The sequence below is a fragment of the Pongo abelii genome, chromosome 8, assembly GCF_028885655.2.
Source record: "Pongo abelii isolate AG06213 chromosome 8, NHGRI_mPonAbe1-v2.0_pri, whole genome shotgun sequence".
NCBI lineage: Eukaryota > Metazoa > Chordata > Mammalia > Primates > Hominidae > Pongo > Pongo abelii.
Window position 1 is genome coordinate 52,535,975 of NC_071993.2, and position 17,483 is coordinate 52,553,457.

Below are 17,483 nucleotides of genomic sequence, written 5' to 3' on the forward strand. Positions count from 1 at the left end.
ACGCAGGCATCTACCTTATTTTTTCTAACTCATGCAGTATTTCTTTAAATCCTCATGGGTATAGATTTTTAGGTTGTTGACTGATTTTTGGTATTAGAAACAAGGCTGCAGTCCACATCCATGTCATTTATTTTTGTACACTTGGGAGTGTGTGAGGGAGGGAGGGGCACTTCTGAAGATACATTTCTAGAAGTAGAAAAAGGGTAGATGCATTTGATCTTCTAAGTTGCAAAACTGACCTCTAAAATGATTCACTTACCTTCCTACAGTGAGAATATGAATCTTTCCTGAGCCACATCACAAGTGTTATTTTTAAAATTGTTCCTAAAATGATTGTTACTCCTTTGTATGTCACTGAAGTTTTGTTCTCTATTTCTCAGGTAAATGAAATTGAGCATTGTTTATTTACTGCCTATTTCTACTTCCGTGAATTTCCATGGCTTGGCCATTTCTCTTGGCTTTTTCTCATTTTTACATTGAATTATAGGTGTTTTTTTCCTGATGTAGGGACACTAACTCTTTGTTTTTATGTAAGTGACACATATTTGCAATTTATAAGTTTATTTTCTTGTTTAAAAGATTTCATTTTTTAGAGCAATTTTAGGTTCACAGCAAAATTAGGAATAAAATGAGGCAGGAGAGTAGGGTCTGGAGGCAGGTAACCTGAGGGCTTCCTACAGCTAAATAAAAGGGAAAAACCCTAATTTTCTACACTAAGTAAATAACTTTGTAACCTCCCTTCATCCTCTTCATTTGCATAGGGTATACACCAAGTAACCAATGGAAACCTCTAGAGGGTATTTAAACCCCAGAAAAATCTGTATTCAGGTCCTTGAGCCACCTGCTTAGGCCTGCTCCCACCCTGTGGAGTGTACTTTCGTTTTCAATAAATCTCTGCTTTTGTTGCTTCATTCTTTCCTTGCTTTGTGCGTTTTGTCCAATGTTTTGTTCAAAATGCGGTACACCCTCCACCAGTAACAAAAGTAGAGACTTCCCATTTACTCCTGTCCCTACACATGTACAGCCCCCCAGTTATCAATATCCCCCCCACAGTGGTGCATTTATTACAATCCATGAGCCTACACTGACTCATCCTCATCACTCAAAGTCCATAGTTCAAGGTTCACTCTTGGTGTTCTACATTCTGTGGATCTGGCCATGTATCCAACATTATAGTATCATACAGAGTAGTGTTACTGCCCTGAAAATCCTCTGTGCCCTGCCTATTCATCCCTCCCACTGCCCTAGCCCCTGGCGATCTTTTTACTGTCTCCACAGTTTTGCCTTTTCTGCAGTGTCATTATCTTTGGAATCTTATGCACCCTTTTCAGATTGACTTATTTTAGTGATACACACTTCAGTTTCTTCCACGCCTTTTCATGGCTTGATAGCTCATTTCTCTTTAGTACTGAATAGTATTTCCATTGTCTGGATATTATTTATTTACTCACCTACCGAAGGGCATCTTTGGTTGCTTCCAAGTTTTGACAATTATGAACAAAGCTGCTCTAGACATCCATATGAGGGTTTTTGTGGGGATGTAAGTAAATACCAAGGAGTGTGATTGCTGGATTGTGTGGTAAGAGTATATTTAGTTTTGTAAGAAACTGCCAACCTGTCTTCCTAAGTGGCTATACCATTTTGCATTCTCTCTAGCTCCTGTTGCTCCACATCCTCCTCCACATTTGGTGCTGTCAGTGTTCTCAATTTTGGCCATTCTAATATGTATGTAGTGGTATCTTGTTACTGCGTTATTGTTCTAAATTTGCATTTCCCTGATAACATATAATGTGCAGCTTTTTTTTTTTTCTTGAGACAGAGTTTTACTCTTGTTGCCCAGGCTGGAGTACAATGGCACGATCTTGGCTCACTGCAACCTCCACCTTCTGGGTTCAAGCGATTCTCCTGCCTCAGCCTCCCGAGTAGCTGGGATGACAGGCATGCACCACCATGCCTGACTAATTTTATATTTTTAGTAGAGACGGGTTTTTCCATGTTGGACAGGCTGGTCTCGAACTCTTGACCTCAGGTGATCCGCCCGCCTTGACCTCCCAAAGTGCTGGGATTAAAGGCGTGAGCCACCACACCCCCCAGCTGTGCAGCTTCTTTTCACATACTTACTTGCCATTTGTATATCTTCTTTTGTTTGTTAAAGTCTTTGGCCCATTTTTCAATCTGATTGTTTCCTTACTGTTAAGTTTAAGAAGGCTTTGTATATTTTAAGTAACAATCCTTTATCAGATGTGTCTTTGCAAATATTTCCTCCCTCTCCTAGTGTGGTCTTTTGCAGAGCAGAAGGTTTTAATTTTAATTAAGTCCAACTTACCAATTATTTCTTTCATGGACCATGGCTTTGGTGTTATGTCTAAAAAGTCATAGCCATACCTAGGTCATCTAGGTTTTATCCTATGTTATGGGAATTTTATAGTTTTGTAAATGTAAAATATATATTTTACATTTAGATATATAATCCATTTTGAGTTAATTTTTGTGAAGAGCATAAGGTCTGTATCTAGATTCATGCTTGTTTGTTTTTGCATGTGGATATCCAGTTGTTCCTGCACCATTTGTTGAAAAGACAATCTTTGCTCCATTGTAGTGTATATGCTACTTTGTCAAAGATCAGTTGACTGTATTTATGAAGGTCTATTTCTTAGGCTCTCTATTCTGTTCCATTGATCTATTTGTCTATTCTTTCACCAAGATGGCACTATCTTGATTACTGTAGCTTTATAGTAAGTCTTGGAGTTGGGTAGTATCCATTTTCCAAATCTGTTGTTTTCCTACTATATTGTTGTGTTAGCTGTTCTGGGTCTTTTGCTTCCCTATCTAAACTTTAGAGTAAGTTTGTCAATATCCACAACATAACTTGCTGAGATTTTGATTAGGATTGCATTGAATCTATAGGTCAAGTTTTGAAGAACTGACATCTTGACAATATTGAGTCTTTCTGGGGAATATTTACTTATGTCTGTTTCTTTAGTTTCTCTTTGATTTCTGTCATCAGGGTTGCAGTTTTCCTCATAAAGATCTTGTATGTATTTTATTAGATTTAAACCTAAGTATGTATTTTTGGAGTGTTAATATAAATAGTATTTTGTTTTGAATTTCAATTTTCACTTGTTCATTACTGGTGAATAAGAGTGATTGACTTTTGTATATTAACCTTGTATCCTGCAACCTTACTGTAACCACTTATTAGTTCCAGGAGTTTCTTTATCCATTCTTTTGGATTTTCTACATAGATGAGCATGTCATCTGCTAACAAAGATGGTTTTATTTCTTACTTCCCATTACATATGCCTTTTATCTCTTTTTCTTGTCTTACTGCATTAGGTAGGATTTCATGGTTTTTCAACATTATAAATATTTTTAAACATAAAAACGTTTAATTATATAGTAAGAATATATATAAACCCCAGAATCTACAATTAACATTTTTCTCTGTATGCTTTACCACAGATTTCCATCTATTAATCACTCTATTCACCCATCAACTTAGGTTTTTATGTATTTCAGAGTCAACTGCAGCCATAATTATACTTCACTCCAAAAGTTTCAGTATGCATGTCATTCACTAGAATTCAGTATTTGCTCATGGTTCTTGTTGATTTGGGGGTAATATTTACATACAGTGAAATGTGTACATCTGAAGTGTACCATTTGATGACTTTTGATAAATGTATCTATCTAGGTAACCTAAACCCTTATCCAAATATAGAACATTATCCCAATCCAGAAATTTTTTTTTTTTTTTTTTGAGATGAAGTCTTGCTCTTGTCCTCCAGGCTGGAGTGCGATGGCACGATCTTGGCTCAAGCAATTCTCCTGCCTCAGCTTCCCGAGTAGTCACCAGCTAATTTTTGCATTTTTAGTAGAGACAGGGTTTCACCATGTTGGCCAGGATGGTCTCAATCTCTTGACCTTGTGATCCACCCGCCTCAGCCTCCCAAAGTGCTGGGATTACAGGCATGAGCCACCACGCCCGGCTGCCTGGCTAATTTTTGTATTTTTAGTAGAGATGGGGTTTCACCATGTTGGTCAGGCTGGTCTGGAACTCCTGACCTCAAGTGATCTGCCCACCTTGGCCTCCCAAAGTGCTGGAATTACAGGCGTGAGCCATCGTGCCCGGCCGTGATTTTTTTATTCAAGCAAGCATTTAACTTAGTTGATCTCAAACTGCAAACTATTTGAAAGTTCAAATATCACTTTGGTTGTGCTATGATTTGAATGTACGTGTCCTTCCAAAAATGATGTGTTGGAACTTAAACCCCAAGGTAATGGCATTAGGAGGAGGGGCCTTTTGAGAAATGATTAATTCATGAGGGTTCTGTCCTCATGAATGGATTGATATCCTTATAAAAGAGGCTTTTGAGAATGTTCGCCCTTTTTTGCCCTTCTGCTGGGTGAGGACACAGCCCAGAGGACACCCTCATGGGAGCAGACACTGATCCCTCCCTTACCAGACACTAAAACTGCCAGTGCCTCATCTTAGACTTCCAACCTCCAGAACTGTGAGGAATCAATTTCTGTTCTATATAAATGACCCAGTCTGAGGTATTTTATTATAGCAGCACAAACAGAGTAAGACAGACTGTTTTATCCTAAATTGGGCTGCTTGCAGTTTGCCTTATATACACGTGTCTTAGGGGTCATCCAGAGGTTTAGACAGAGTCTATGCACAGAATTTGGGATTCTCCATCTCCTGTGGTAGCAGTAGAGCTGTGCTACTCAGATACCCCGCTCCAGGGAACCAGAAGGACCAGCTGCAGAGAACATAAATTGACTGACGATCTCAGCTGCCACACGTTTGGATCCACTGTGGGGTTCATGCCAAACTACTGCTGTCATTTCTGCCAGATGTAAGATTTCTATAATGGTGACTTTGAGGACTCTTCATTAGCTGGCATGAGACATTGTCAGAGGTGCTCTGCCATCTGAAGCCCTTCCAACCCAATCCTTCTCTGTCTCTTTTGCTCACGTCAGACCTGCTTCACCACCCCTGCCTACTCCTATTCGTTTCTCCTCTCTCCTTGACCACATGGCCTTGTTGCCTAAAAGTTGGTATGTTCATTCTCACAGTGGCATGGAGCTGAATGCCTCTACCATGGCTATATGTTTATGTCACCTGTCCCAAAGATCATTCGTAAGTGTGGTGGGCAATTCTCTGAGGGATGGCAGGGAGTCTGGGGCATTAAGGGGCTGGACCTCAGTCTCTAGTACCCACCCCAATAGTCAGGTCTCCTCAGAAGGCCTTGTGGCTTCAGGAACGCATGCACACCTCCCCCCTATGCCATGCTGGCCCTGTAGAAGCCTTTACCCAGACACTGAGCTGCTGGCCTGCCACACTGGAAGCACCTTCCAGAGACATGGGAGACCCTGATGACATGATTCCGAAGCCAGGGGCTGGAGGGCTGGGAGTTGGGCGTGTGAGCACGGGGAGAATGGGTCACAACGCCCAGGCTCAGAGTGGGCTCTGCTACTTGGGCCTGGGGAAAGATAATGCATTTTTATTTATTTTATTTAATTAATTTATTTATTTATTAACTATTCGAGAAAGAGTCTCACTCTATTGCCCAGGCTGGAGTGCAGTGGTGCGATATCCACTCTCTGCAACCTCTGTCTCCCAGGTTCATGCAATTTTCCTGCCTCAGCCTCCTGCGTAGCTGGGATTACAGGTACCTGCTACCATGCCCGGCTAATTTTTGTATTTTCAGTAGAGATGGGGTTTCACCATGTTGGCCAGGCTGCTCTTGAATTCTGACCTCAAATGATCTGCCCACCTTGGCCTCCCAAAGTGCTGGGATTACAGGCGTGAGCCACCGCGCCCTGCCCATTTTTATTTTTTGTGTCATGTGTTAAGAACCCTGCCTCAGGAAAAAATAAGCCCCCAGCTCCCAAGACAATGCCTAATATCCATTAGCTAGGTGCCCTTCCAGGAGGAAAAGGAGGGAACAGCTGAGTGCTGGTGCCTTATGCCAGCCCTGGGGCACAGACATAAATAAAGTGGGTTTTCTGTCCTTCCAGGGGCTCCTGTCCCAAGGGAGAGACCACAGAGGGAGCAACAACAGAGGTTCTGACAAATCCAGGGGACAGACAGGAACCAAGGATGCCTTCCCAGAGGTGGTGGCATTTGGGATGTGTTCCAAAGAGAGTAGACACTGCTTGAGGGAAAAAGCACCTTCTATCTAGACTTGGGTGGGGAGGCTTTTGCCTTGATAAAATCACGGTGACTATGGCTTTTTTTTTCTCTTGGTGTGGGAGATGGCAGTGAGCTGTTTGGGGTGACTGGAACATAGCATGTGGAACAAGACCCATTTTAAATGAACTGCTTTATTTTTATGGCAACCAATTCTTAATTCATTCAATAATAATTGAATTGGGTACCTACTATGTGCAAGGAATTGGACTAAGCACAAACAGAACAGAAAATAATCATCCCATGTCTCCAACAAGAACAGACATCTATCAGTGGTCGTGATTTGCTGTTGCTGCTTGGTGTGGAAATGCTGAGCTGGGTGTGGACAGGACACTGTGCAGTCCTGCTCTGTGTAGAATGGGTCCCTATGGTGTTTACACTTTGATCAATCTATGCAGTTCCCTGAAGATCAAAGAATAAACGGAAAGGTACTGGCCTCGGAGGAAGAGATGTGAGTGCCAAGAGGCCTGGCCAGACAGCCTGCCAGGCAGGCTGGAGTCCAGCTGGCTGGGGCAGCTGGCCTTCCCACAGTGAGACTGGCAGTGTGCTCAGATGGCCACACTGTTTGGAATCCGGTCTGGGGACAAGTAGTAATATGGCAGCTGCTTCTTCTTGTTGCGCTCAGCAATCACGCTGACAATAGCCTCGAGGTTCTTGCGGAATCGGGCCATGGCCTCCTTCACAGGCTTCTCGATAAAATGCTCTTCTGGGTACATGCCCAGGAACAGCTGAGGGCCCAGACATGGACACACACATAGGTCAATCCGCTACCCGTGTAAACTGACAGGCCTGTCTCATCCCAAGGGGCCAGCCACCCTTTGGGAGATGAAGGAGGGAGCATCTATTCACCTCCCCATATTCACCCTCTGCTGCCTGACAAGAGGGCCTCAGGAAGGCAAGTGTCGTTGCCTCCAACCTGCTTCCCTAAGGAAGGCTCCAGAGCTGGGGCTTCATGGATAAGTGGGAAAATAACTGCCTGCTGCCAGGTGGTTACGAGATGATGCAGATGAAGCTGGGGGCTGCTGGTGGTTGCAGCCATGGTATCCTGCTCTCTTGGGCCACCCCTGCACAGCACTCCCACCTCCCATCGGGGCGCTGGGGCCAGCACTCGCCTCTCCAGCCCAGGAAGGCAGAAAGCAGGCCAGGGAGCCTGAAGGGGTGGCTGCCCTGTTGGGGTGCTGTGCTTATTTGCATTCTCACACAGATGTCTGCGGGGTAGAGCTAGACATCATTTAAAAAAAATACTGTATTGGATTAAGATCACAAAGCTTCTGAGCTGGAAAGGTCCAAGAAACGTAGGCTATTGATAATGGGATTTTGAATTTAGTTTGTGGAGGGCAATTCAGTCTCAATATTCTTTGACCAAGGAATTTGTCTGCTAGGAATGTGTGCGGTCATACTGAACACATGTGCAAAGCCACAAAAACAAGGATGTCCAGTGAGGGACCAACACATTGGCCAGGAACAACTCAGACGCCCAGCAGTCTGGAGCGGGTTGGACTGGTCCTGCCATTCTATGCAGTACTGAGCTACCCCAAAGCGGGTGGATCCACCAAGACACACCGGATTTGGTTGTTAGGTTAAATGAGATGCACGTGTCCAGAAGGAACCCAGGAAACTCTTGGGTCATTCCCTCTGGAGTACCAGGGTAAAACACATGTGCAAGAGCTTTGTCAACAGCTGGTGGGAGGGGGCGTCACACACGACCCTCTGGTGACAGTGAGCAAAGCCTGGGCTGTGTGCTCTCCTGCCCTGCCCACCCTGAGCTCTGTCCAGGCTGAGGCCGGGGGACCTGGTGGCGGCTGCAGCCTTCTGGGCCCTTCCAGCCTTGGAAGTCAGGATTCCTTTGCTCCAAGTGAGCCTTGAGGCCCGAGTCACAAAGCCCTGAGGCTGAGGAACCGCTTAACCTGGGGTGACCTGGGGCTGTGCCCCGGCCTGCCCAGCCTCACCTCGTTTTCCTGGAACTGGCTCAGCGCCCACACTGCACCCAGATGCCAGCAGGAGCGGCCGCGGTCGGGCAGCGTGTCCACGATCTGCTCAATGGTCACCACGCCCTTGGCAGTCGGCGGCGGAGCTCGCATGGTTGGGGGCGCATTGGGGATCCAGGAGCACCAGTCGTACTGCGGAGACGACCACCAGAAAGCGTGGGCACCCCCGAAGCCCTGCTGCCCAGCTACCCCCTGGGCCCCGTCCTCCCCGTGCCCCCCAACTCCAGCGGGCCCTGCAGTCCGTCCATCCTCTTTCCCCGCGGCCAGCGCCCTTGGCTGAGTGGGCAGAATCCATCCTGCAAGTCCCATGCCAGGCCCCGAGGCTGTCCGAGGGTGCGGTACGCGTGCAGAACCCGGGCGGGGGAGGAGGCAGCGGCTTTGAGAAAGGAGCCCTGCCCAGCGGGCCCGGCCCTGCCTACCTGGCCGAAGTTGACCGCGGCGTGCTGGGCGGAGGCGGTGAAGATCACCACCGTCAGGTACTCCGACAGCTGCTCCCGGCTCTTGACCGACTTGGGGAAGCCTAGGGCGGAACCACCGGCGGGTTGAGGCCCAGTCCCTGGGGACCCCAGGGCCCGGCGCCCACCCCGTGCCCGGATTCCCTGCCCCAAGGCCGGAGGGCCCCCTGGGCAGGACACCCCGGAGGGGTGGCAGCTGGGCCAGCGCTGCCGACTACAGGGGAGCCGGGTCTGGAGACGTCCCGGAGGCCCTACCTGAGGACTTGCGGCCCCGCATGCCGTACACATAGACGTCGTTCACGAAGTCCTGCAGCTCCGGGTCCTCCTCCACCACCTGGTCGCTCTCGTAGTAGATGTCTACCACCTCCGCTGTGAACCTGGCTCAGGGGACGCAGCCGGGGTGGGCGACCCAGCCAGGTCTGCGGAGCGGTGCCCGGCGGCAACCCCCTCACGGACGCTGGGACTCCCCCACCCCTTCCCCATTCAGCGCTAGCGGCGGAGGGGCCAGGCCCGCCCCAGGTAAGGCAGGGGTCCCGGCTCCTCCCCCAGGACCACAGCCCCGCGGGCGCTCACGTCCTGATGGCTTCCCACACCAGGAGCCCGTCGTCCCGGTAGAAGTAGTAGGGGATGTCTTCTTTGCTCTCCATGCCCCGGGCCTTGATGGCCTCGGGAAAGCACAGGGAGGCGTAGGTCAGGTCCTTCATGGCCCTCTGCACCATCTGCACGTGCCCACCGCCCCCTGTGGCGTTGGCCTGGAGTGGGAGGTAGAGTGCCCTGAGCGGGTGGCTCCTCCCACAGCTGTCCAGACCCATCCCTGAGGAAATGTGCCAGGGGAGGCGAGGAGGCCAGGCAGGCAGAGGCGCAAGCCCTTGTCCTGTGAGATGGGGGAGGGATGTTTAATGCAGAGAATGACAAGGGCAGCCGGGTGGAGAGGTGATAGGGAGGAGCCTCCCGCCCAATCCAATGCAAGGGACCCAACCGTGGGGCTGCAGAGTGCAGGAGGGAAGGGTGCGCTACCAGCCACAGGAGGGCAGCAGGCATGGGCAGGTGTGTGGGGGACCCCAGCACCAGCGGGCCTGGGCTGTGAAGTCTGCTCTAGTGCTGAGCACAGGACCCTCAGTCATTGCTCTCAGTGACCCCCAGTTTCCAGGACCCATGCAACTATGTTGAGGGCCTGTTGTGTGCTCAGGTGAGGGCTGGAGAGACCCACAAGGAGGGATCCTGGTCCTGATCCCAGCTGCTGAGCGATGCAGACACACTCACAAGCTCACTGGCACATACGTGTGTCCACGTGCACACACACACATGCAAATACACCCAGGGGGCTGAGCTGTCAGTGCCACAGAAGTTTTAAAGAAGGACTTGGGTGCTGGGGTGCCAGAGATTGGTCCACGGTGGGCATTCAGCCCAAGCAGGACCAACCAGAGCTGCCCCCCAGCACTTTCTGTTTGGATGTGGCTGGGAGATAATGGCCACATGGGAACCCGAGGTGGAGCTACTATGATGAGCTCCTGTGCCCTCTCCCATGGGGGCCTGTCTGCAGCAGGAGAGTGTGATGCCAACACAGGTGAAAGAGACAGAAAGAGGGAGCCAGTGTGCATGCACCCTGGGGCATTGCTTGAGTCCCTGGATCCATTTCTGGCTGAGACCCCGGCCCCTCTATTGTGTCCAGGTATTTGAAATAAGGCATGTCTTGTCCAGCTGCAGCTGGTTTGGGTTGGGTTTTGTCATTTGCAGCCCAAACAGTGTCTCAACTTCAGTGGTCATCTGGCCTGGTCACTAATGGGCTGGGGAAAGGAGGAAGGTTGGGGCAAGGGCCCATGTGAGAGTCCAAGCTTGGTAAAGCTACAGGGGGCTCGAAACGAGGTGGGGTGCTACCTGAGGGATGCGAGGGCTGGGCAGGGCCTGGAGTCCCCGATGCAGGAGAGAGTGGGTTGGGAGGGTTGGGACCTGGGAAGCAGAGTGCTGGGGAGGTCCAGGTCAGGGTGGCAGGGGTGCGGCAGATTAAGAGGCAGACACAGATTCCTGGTGCGTAGGAGGTCAGGGGGCCATAAGGAGTGTGTTCCAGAGGGGTGTCTATACCCAGGTCCCAGAGGCTGGGAGAGGGGAGGGGTGGGAGGAGGGGACCAGGAGCCATCAGTGAGAAGGAAGACCTGGTGGTGCGCCTGGAGGAGTGCTCCTGGCTGAGTGGCACGGGCTGCAGACATCAGGAGGATGCTGGAGCCAGTGCTCTGAGCAGACTCCAGCCTTCACCCTTCCAGGCCTCCTGAAAGGGCATCTAGATCTCAGATAGGGAGTGAAGGCAGCCAGGCTGGGCTCTTCCAGGCAACAAGTAGGGTAGGAGGGCACCCACCTTGTCAAAGAGGCCACACTCGCAGATGAGCTGCTCACGGGCCTTGGTGTTGATTGCAATGGTGAATCTCACGTGTGCCACCAGCAGCTGGGGAGGGGAGAGGAGGAGGCCTCAGAGGGGGCCCAGCCAGGTGACCTGGTGCCCCAGGGACCCGCAGCTCCCCCACCCAGGCCTGCCCTATAGGATGATGCTTGGCGCAGGGAGGAAGTGAAGGCTGGGTGCTGATCTTTCTGCTGAATAAGTGCTGGAGGCCTGCACCCCTCTGATGCTTACTAAGCATGATAATGATTCAGAGGGTCCTGGCCAGCACTTGTACAATGCTTACCTCTTTGCTCCCTGAGTTCACTGTCTTAATCCTGGCCATCATTCTATAAGGCAGCTGTACTATTTGACCTGTTTTACTGGTGAGGAAACTGAGGCACACAGGGGTACTTTTAGCATGCAGTCACCCCAGCAGCCAATGCTTGTAGGATTTGGGAACAGGGAAGGAGAGTGATGGCAGGGGCGGCCATCAGCATCAGCCGAGGATCACCATGAACTCATTTGCCTTTTCCAACTCTACTGGCTGGCCGGTGAGGCCCCTGTGTCAGGCCCATGCCCGGGCTGCGTGTCCTGGGGAACAGCAGGCTCCTAGCTGTTTTCTTCCTTTGGGGGCATTACTGACTCTGAGAACATCTCTCCAGGGGTCCCTTTCTGCCACCCACTCCCAGCCACAGGTCCCCCCTGTGGGATGTCAGTGATCCCTCCCACTCCACATCTCAGATGCCCTCCCATAGCAGGTGGGGCAGTAGCTGGCTGTACCTTGAAAATGGGGTGCACAGCAGGCAGCTGGCGGTACATTGCAATGCCAAAAACCTCAGACACCAGATGTGTTCGCAGAAGGTGGGTGATGGTCTGGTGGACGTGGAAGTCACTGGAACGCACCCAGATTTTGGCCAAAAGCCAGTCGTATTTTGCATCCGAAGGGAGGAAAATAGGGTTCTCATCTCCCGGGATTTGGTTGAGCTGATACATTGGGGGAAAGGAAACACACTGCTGTATCTCACTTCAGATTATAGTTGTTGGAGAACTTCGCCTCTTGGGAAGTTCCAGAAGTATCTGAATTTCTTTAACAGTGACTTTGGAATCAGAAGAGCCTGGAGGGGGTAAAGGGCCCTGGGGTGGTATTTCCTGTCCCAGCCATATTACTTACAACCTGCATGACTCTGGATGACACATTGGGCTTTCTAAGCTCTGGCTTCAGCATCTGTCATGTGGGGACAGTGATCGCTCAGCTCACAGTTACTGTGGGAATAGCCTCAGGAGCTGGCAGCATGGAAGGAGCGGGCAGGCGGAAGGCCCAGCAGCGGAGGGGGAGGATCCCTGTCCCCCTCTTCTCTCCTTGCCCTGCTCCCTCTTCTACTGCCTCTCCTTGGTCTCCCACACTTTCCTCCCTCTCCTCTTCCCTGAAATGCTAGTGCTCCCCAGGGTCTGCCCTGGTGCTCCTGTCTTCTTTTCTTGCCCTAAGTCAGCTCCTCCTGTTTAAAGGCTTGGGGCCCTCCTGGTACTGAGCCTCCCAGATCAGGGTCTGCAGCTTGAGCTCTGCCTGGAGCCCACACCTGTGGCCAGGCGCCTCCTGTAGCAGAGGCTGGACCTGTCTTCCCTTTCCAGTTTCCACTCCACAGTGGGACAAGGTGAGTTTTTTTCTTTTCCCAAATGCAAATTATGTCATGTTAACTGCCTCCTCAATCACCTCTTAATGCCAGAAAATAAAATCCCCAAGCTCTGTGGTGACCTGGTTGCTGATGCATCTGTACACACAGCCTCACCTTCGTGCCCCTACACCGGCACCCAGCCCCAGGTCCCTCCACGCCAGCAGCCCCATACGTTGCCCCCTTTCTGAGAGCCCAGCACAACCTCAGCACCTGACAGTGAGTTCTCACGGGAGCCTGCAGCAGGTGCTGGCATTGCCCATTTTTAGATGAAGACATGGGGTATTGGAGGGGTTGACAGAAAGAATGAGGTGGGTGGCAGGGCTGCAGCCAAGAGAGTCCAGGAAGGGGCGTGGCCAGACTTTAGGTGCTGGGAAAGACCAGTGTCACTGCAGCACAGTGGCCGTGGCTGGGGAGGGAGAACTGTCCCAGAGCACACAGCTGTGTCACTTGCTATAAGTATTGTGGAAGGTGGGGTCCTTGGGTGTCTCTCCCTTGAAAACAGTGCTGTCCAATAGACATATAATGCTACCCCACACATGGAATTGTATATATTCAGGAAGCCATATTAATAAAAATAAAAGGAAACAGGTGAAATGTAGGTGAATAATATAATTTGATTTTACCCAATATACCCAGAATGTTATCACTTCAACATGAAACCAATCTAAAACTATTAAATGAGATATTTCACATTCCCCACCTCCTTATTCTAAGTCTTAAAAATCAGGTGTGAACTTTGCACTTGCAGCAGGTTTTGGTTTGGACGAGCCAAATCCCAAGTACTCCAGAGCCCTGGTGGCCAGTGGCTCCACCCTGGTCAGAGAGACCCCAGTAGCCTCAGCACTCCCTGAGGACCAAGGAAGGGGGAGGGAGGAGGGAGAGCAGAGTGTGACTTGCACATTAGGCGTGCCTGTCTGTTTATACTTGAGATTAGTTGGCTGCTTTTAAATAACAGACAGTTTCACATAAAATTCTGAATGACCTGGTTTTCTTGAAAAATTAGAAGGTCTCAGAACTCTGCACCCAGGTTCTCACAGAACTACGCTCTTGTCCCTTTTACACAATCCCAGCTCTCAGGGTCCCCACTGCCACACCCATTTGCATGAGCTGCCTGGGCCACTGATACCTGATCTGTGCCCTAGAATGCTGGGCTGCCTGGCATGCTCTGAGACACTCTCTGACATGTCCCCACATGCTCTGACATGTTCCTAATGGCTCTGGGACACTGACATGTTCCTGACATCCTCTGGGGCCGAGGAGCCCCCCTGTTCTGTGCTAGGGGCTTTACCATGCTATCTCACTTAATCCTCACTTTGACCCTGAAGGGCAGGTATTCCTTGCTGTACCCATTTTACATGGGGGGAAACTGAGGCTCCAGCTGGTTTAGCAGCTCTCCCAAGTCACACAGTAGGTAAAGAGCTCAGCCGGCAACATGATATTGAACAGGCAAAAATTGGAAGCATTCCCCCTAAAAACTGGAACAAGACAAGGATGTCCACTCTCACTCTTCCTATTCAATAGAGTACCGGAAGTCCTAGTCAGAGCAATTAGGCAAGAGAAAGAAATAAAAGGCATCCAAACGAAAAAAAAAAAGAGGAAGTCAAATTATCTTTGTTCATCCATGATATGATTCTATACCTAGAAAACTGAAGATTCCTCCAAAAGACTCCTAGATTTGATAAACAACTTCAGTAAAGTCTCAATGTTATAAGTAAAATGCTTGTTTGGAAACAGAATGCATGTTCCTCAGTACTGCAAGGAAAAATCAGCATTTAGACAAAAAGTTTTTTTAGCAAGCCAATTTTACTTTCTGCAGAAAGGGTGCTCCTCGCAGATGGAACAATGGTGAGAGCACACCTGAATAATGGAGAGAAGCAATTTTTATTCCTTACGCAGCTTGTCCCTGCTACTGTGTCCTGTCTCCACTGGCTGGAGCCAAACCTCACAGTCTAAACTAAAACCCGACTGGCTAATAACTTAAAACTTTTCTAAATAGGTAAAAGCAATGGAAAGACAAAGGAAAAGAGGAAGTTGCTTATGAAAGGACTAAGAAAAGTAATAACATTTCCAAATAAGGAAGGGGCATGGGCTGCAAGCTGGGACATGCCTGTGAGCACATCCAGCACAAATATGTTGGTTAAAGTACAAGGACATAGAATGTACTCATTCTCTTATATCTAACAGCTACATATGATAGAGCTTATCAAAAAGTTATTAGCACAAAGCAAAAAGGCTTAAAAAAAGTTAGTCTTTAGAAAAAACTATTATTTCTAACACATAATTTATTCTTTAACAAAAAAAAACCTTTTGACTTTCTACACTCAAGATACAAAATCAATGTACAAAAATCAGTAGCATTTCTTTTTATTTGAGACGGAGTCTCACTATCACCCAGGCTGGAGTGCAGTGGTAAGACCGCAGCTCACTGCAACCTCCGCCTCCCAGGTTCAAGCAATTCTCCTGCCTCAGCCTCCCAAGTAGCTGGTATTACAGGCAGGTGCTACCATGCCTGGCTAATTTTTGTATTTTTAATAGAGACGGGGTTTCACCATGTTGGTCAGGCTGGTCTCAAACTCCTGACCTCAGGTGATCTGCCCACCTCAGCTTCCCAAAGTGCTGGGATTACAGGCATGAGCCACTGTGCCTGGCCTAAAAATCAGTAGCATTTCTATGCACCAACAATGTTCAGGCTGAGAACCATATCAGGAACATGATCTCAGTTACAATAGTCCCCCATACACAAAATAAAATACCAAAGAATACATCCAACCAAGGAGGTGAAAGAGCTCTACAAAGAGAACTATAAAACACTGATGAAAGAAATCATAGATGACACAAAAAAATGGAAAAACATCGCATGCTAATGGGTTGGAAGAAAGCAATCTACAGATACAGTGCAATTCCTGTCAAATTATCAATATCATTTTTCACAGAATTAGAAAAAAAAATCCTAAAATTCATATGGAACCAAAAAATAGCCTGAATAGCCAAAGCAATCCTAGGCAAAAAAACAAAGCTGGAGGCATCACATTACCTGACTTCAAACTATACTACAAGACTATAGTAACAAAAACAGCATGGTATACTGCTACAAAAATAGGCACAGAGATCAATGGAATAGAACAGAGAACCCAGAAATAAAGCCATATACCTGCAACCAACTGATTTTTGACAAAATCAACAAAAATAAACAATAAGGAAAGGACATCCTATTCAATAAATAGTGCTGGAAAAACATGCTACCTATATGCAGAAGAATGACACTGGGCCCCTACCTCTCACCATATACAAAAATTACCTCTAGATGGATAAATGTAAGATCTCAAACTTTAAAAATTCTAGAAGAAAATCTAGGAAAAAATCTTATGGACATTGCCTAGGCAAAGAATTTATGACTAGACCTCAAACACATATGCAACGAAAAACAAAAATTGACAAATGAGACTTAATCAAATTAAAGAGCTTCTGCACAGCAAAACAAACTATCAACAGAGTAAACAGACAACCTACAGAATGGGAGAAAATATTTGCAACTATGCATCCACAAACAACTAATGCCCAGAATCTATAAGGAACTTAAGAAAAAACACCACCATTAAAAAGTGGGCAAAGGACAGGAACAGACACTTCTCAGAAGAAGACATACAAGTGGCCAACAAACATATGAAAAAATGCTCAACATCACTAATCATCAGAGAAATGCAAATTAAAACCACAAAGAGATACCAGTCAGAATAGCTATTATTAAAAAGCAAAAAAATGACAGATGTTAGCAGGATGCAGACAAAAGGGAATGCTTACACACTGTCGGTGGCAGTGTAAATTACTTCCATCCCTGTGGAAAGCAGTTTGGAGATTTTGCAAAGAACTGCAAATAGAATTACCATTTGACCCAACAACGCCATTACTGTGTACCTACCCAAAGGAAAAGAAATTGTTTTACCAAAAGGACATATGCACACATATGTTTATTGCAGCACTGTTCACAATATCAAAATCATGTAATCAACCTAGGTGCCCGTCAATAGTGGCACCAGATAAAGAAAATGTGGTACATGTACTCCATGGAATACTACATAGCCATAAAAAAGAATGAAATCATGTTCTTTGCAGCAACATGGATGCAGCTTAGGATTGGCACTTAAGCCATAATCTTAAGTGAATTAACCCAGAAGCAGAAAATCGAATACTGCATGTTCTTATTTATAAGTGGGAGCTAAGCATTGTGTACACATGGTCATAAAAGTGGGAACAAAAGACACTGGGGACTCCAAGTAGGGGAGGGAGGGAGGAAAGGGTTGAAAAACTGGGTATTGGGTACTATGCTCAGTATTTGAGTGATGGGTTCAATAGAAGCCTAACCCCAGCATTATGCAATATAACCACGTAACAAACCTGCACATGTACCTCCTGAATCTAAAATTTTATATATTAAAAAAAAAAAAAACAACTGTTCTGACCAGTAAAAAAAAGAGCTGAATGAGGACGGGCCCAGTGCTCTGCGTATTTCAGCCCATCACTCTCCCTTCTGCTTCTCTTCACCTCCTGGCCTGACCGGGCCTCACCTGCCCATCTCCTTGAGCTCTTGCACCACTGAGCTGGGCCTTCCCCAACCCATCCTTCACATCCTCCCACTCCTGTCCAGGATTTTGGCCTGCCATGGGATGCCAGAACTTGCCCTGAGCAATTTGTGTTTCTTAAATTTGTTTTTTGGGTAAGGAAGTAGCTTTACGTTTCTGATTAGAAAAGAATATGTGCTTATCGTAAAAAGAAATTTGAGTCATGACAGGAGAG

General features: G+C 47.8%; 1 protein-coding gene across 5 annotated transcripts in view; it reads right to left on the reverse strand.

Annotated features, from left to right (window-relative positions):
* Nucleotides 1-6,317: 6,317 nt before the first annotated feature.
* The window catches only part of ALOX5 (arachidonate 5-lipoxygenase), a 70,178-nt gene continuing 59,012 nt past the window's right edge, over nucleotides 6,318-17,483 (reverse strand). For all 5 annotated transcript variants that reach the window (XM_024254086.3, XM_054522220.2, XM_054522219.2 and 2 more), the window contains 7 exons: nucleotides 11,797-12,000; nucleotides 10,996-11,082; nucleotides 9,216-9,394; nucleotides 8,898-9,019; nucleotides 8,607-8,707; nucleotides 8,149-8,319; nucleotides 6,318-6,927 (listed from right to left, as the gene is read on the reverse strand). In XM_024254086.3, the coding sequence (XP_024109854.2) occupies nucleotides 6,748-6,927; nucleotides 8,149-8,319; nucleotides 8,607-8,707; nucleotides 8,898-9,019; nucleotides 9,216-9,394; nucleotides 10,996-11,082; nucleotides 11,797-12,000 (1,044 nt within the window). In that variant the 3' untranslated portion in view covers nucleotides 6,318-6,747. The remainder of the gene's footprint in view (nucleotides 6,928-8,148; nucleotides 8,320-8,606; nucleotides 8,708-8,897; nucleotides 9,020-9,215; nucleotides 9,395-10,995; nucleotides 11,083-11,796; nucleotides 12,001-17,483) is intronic.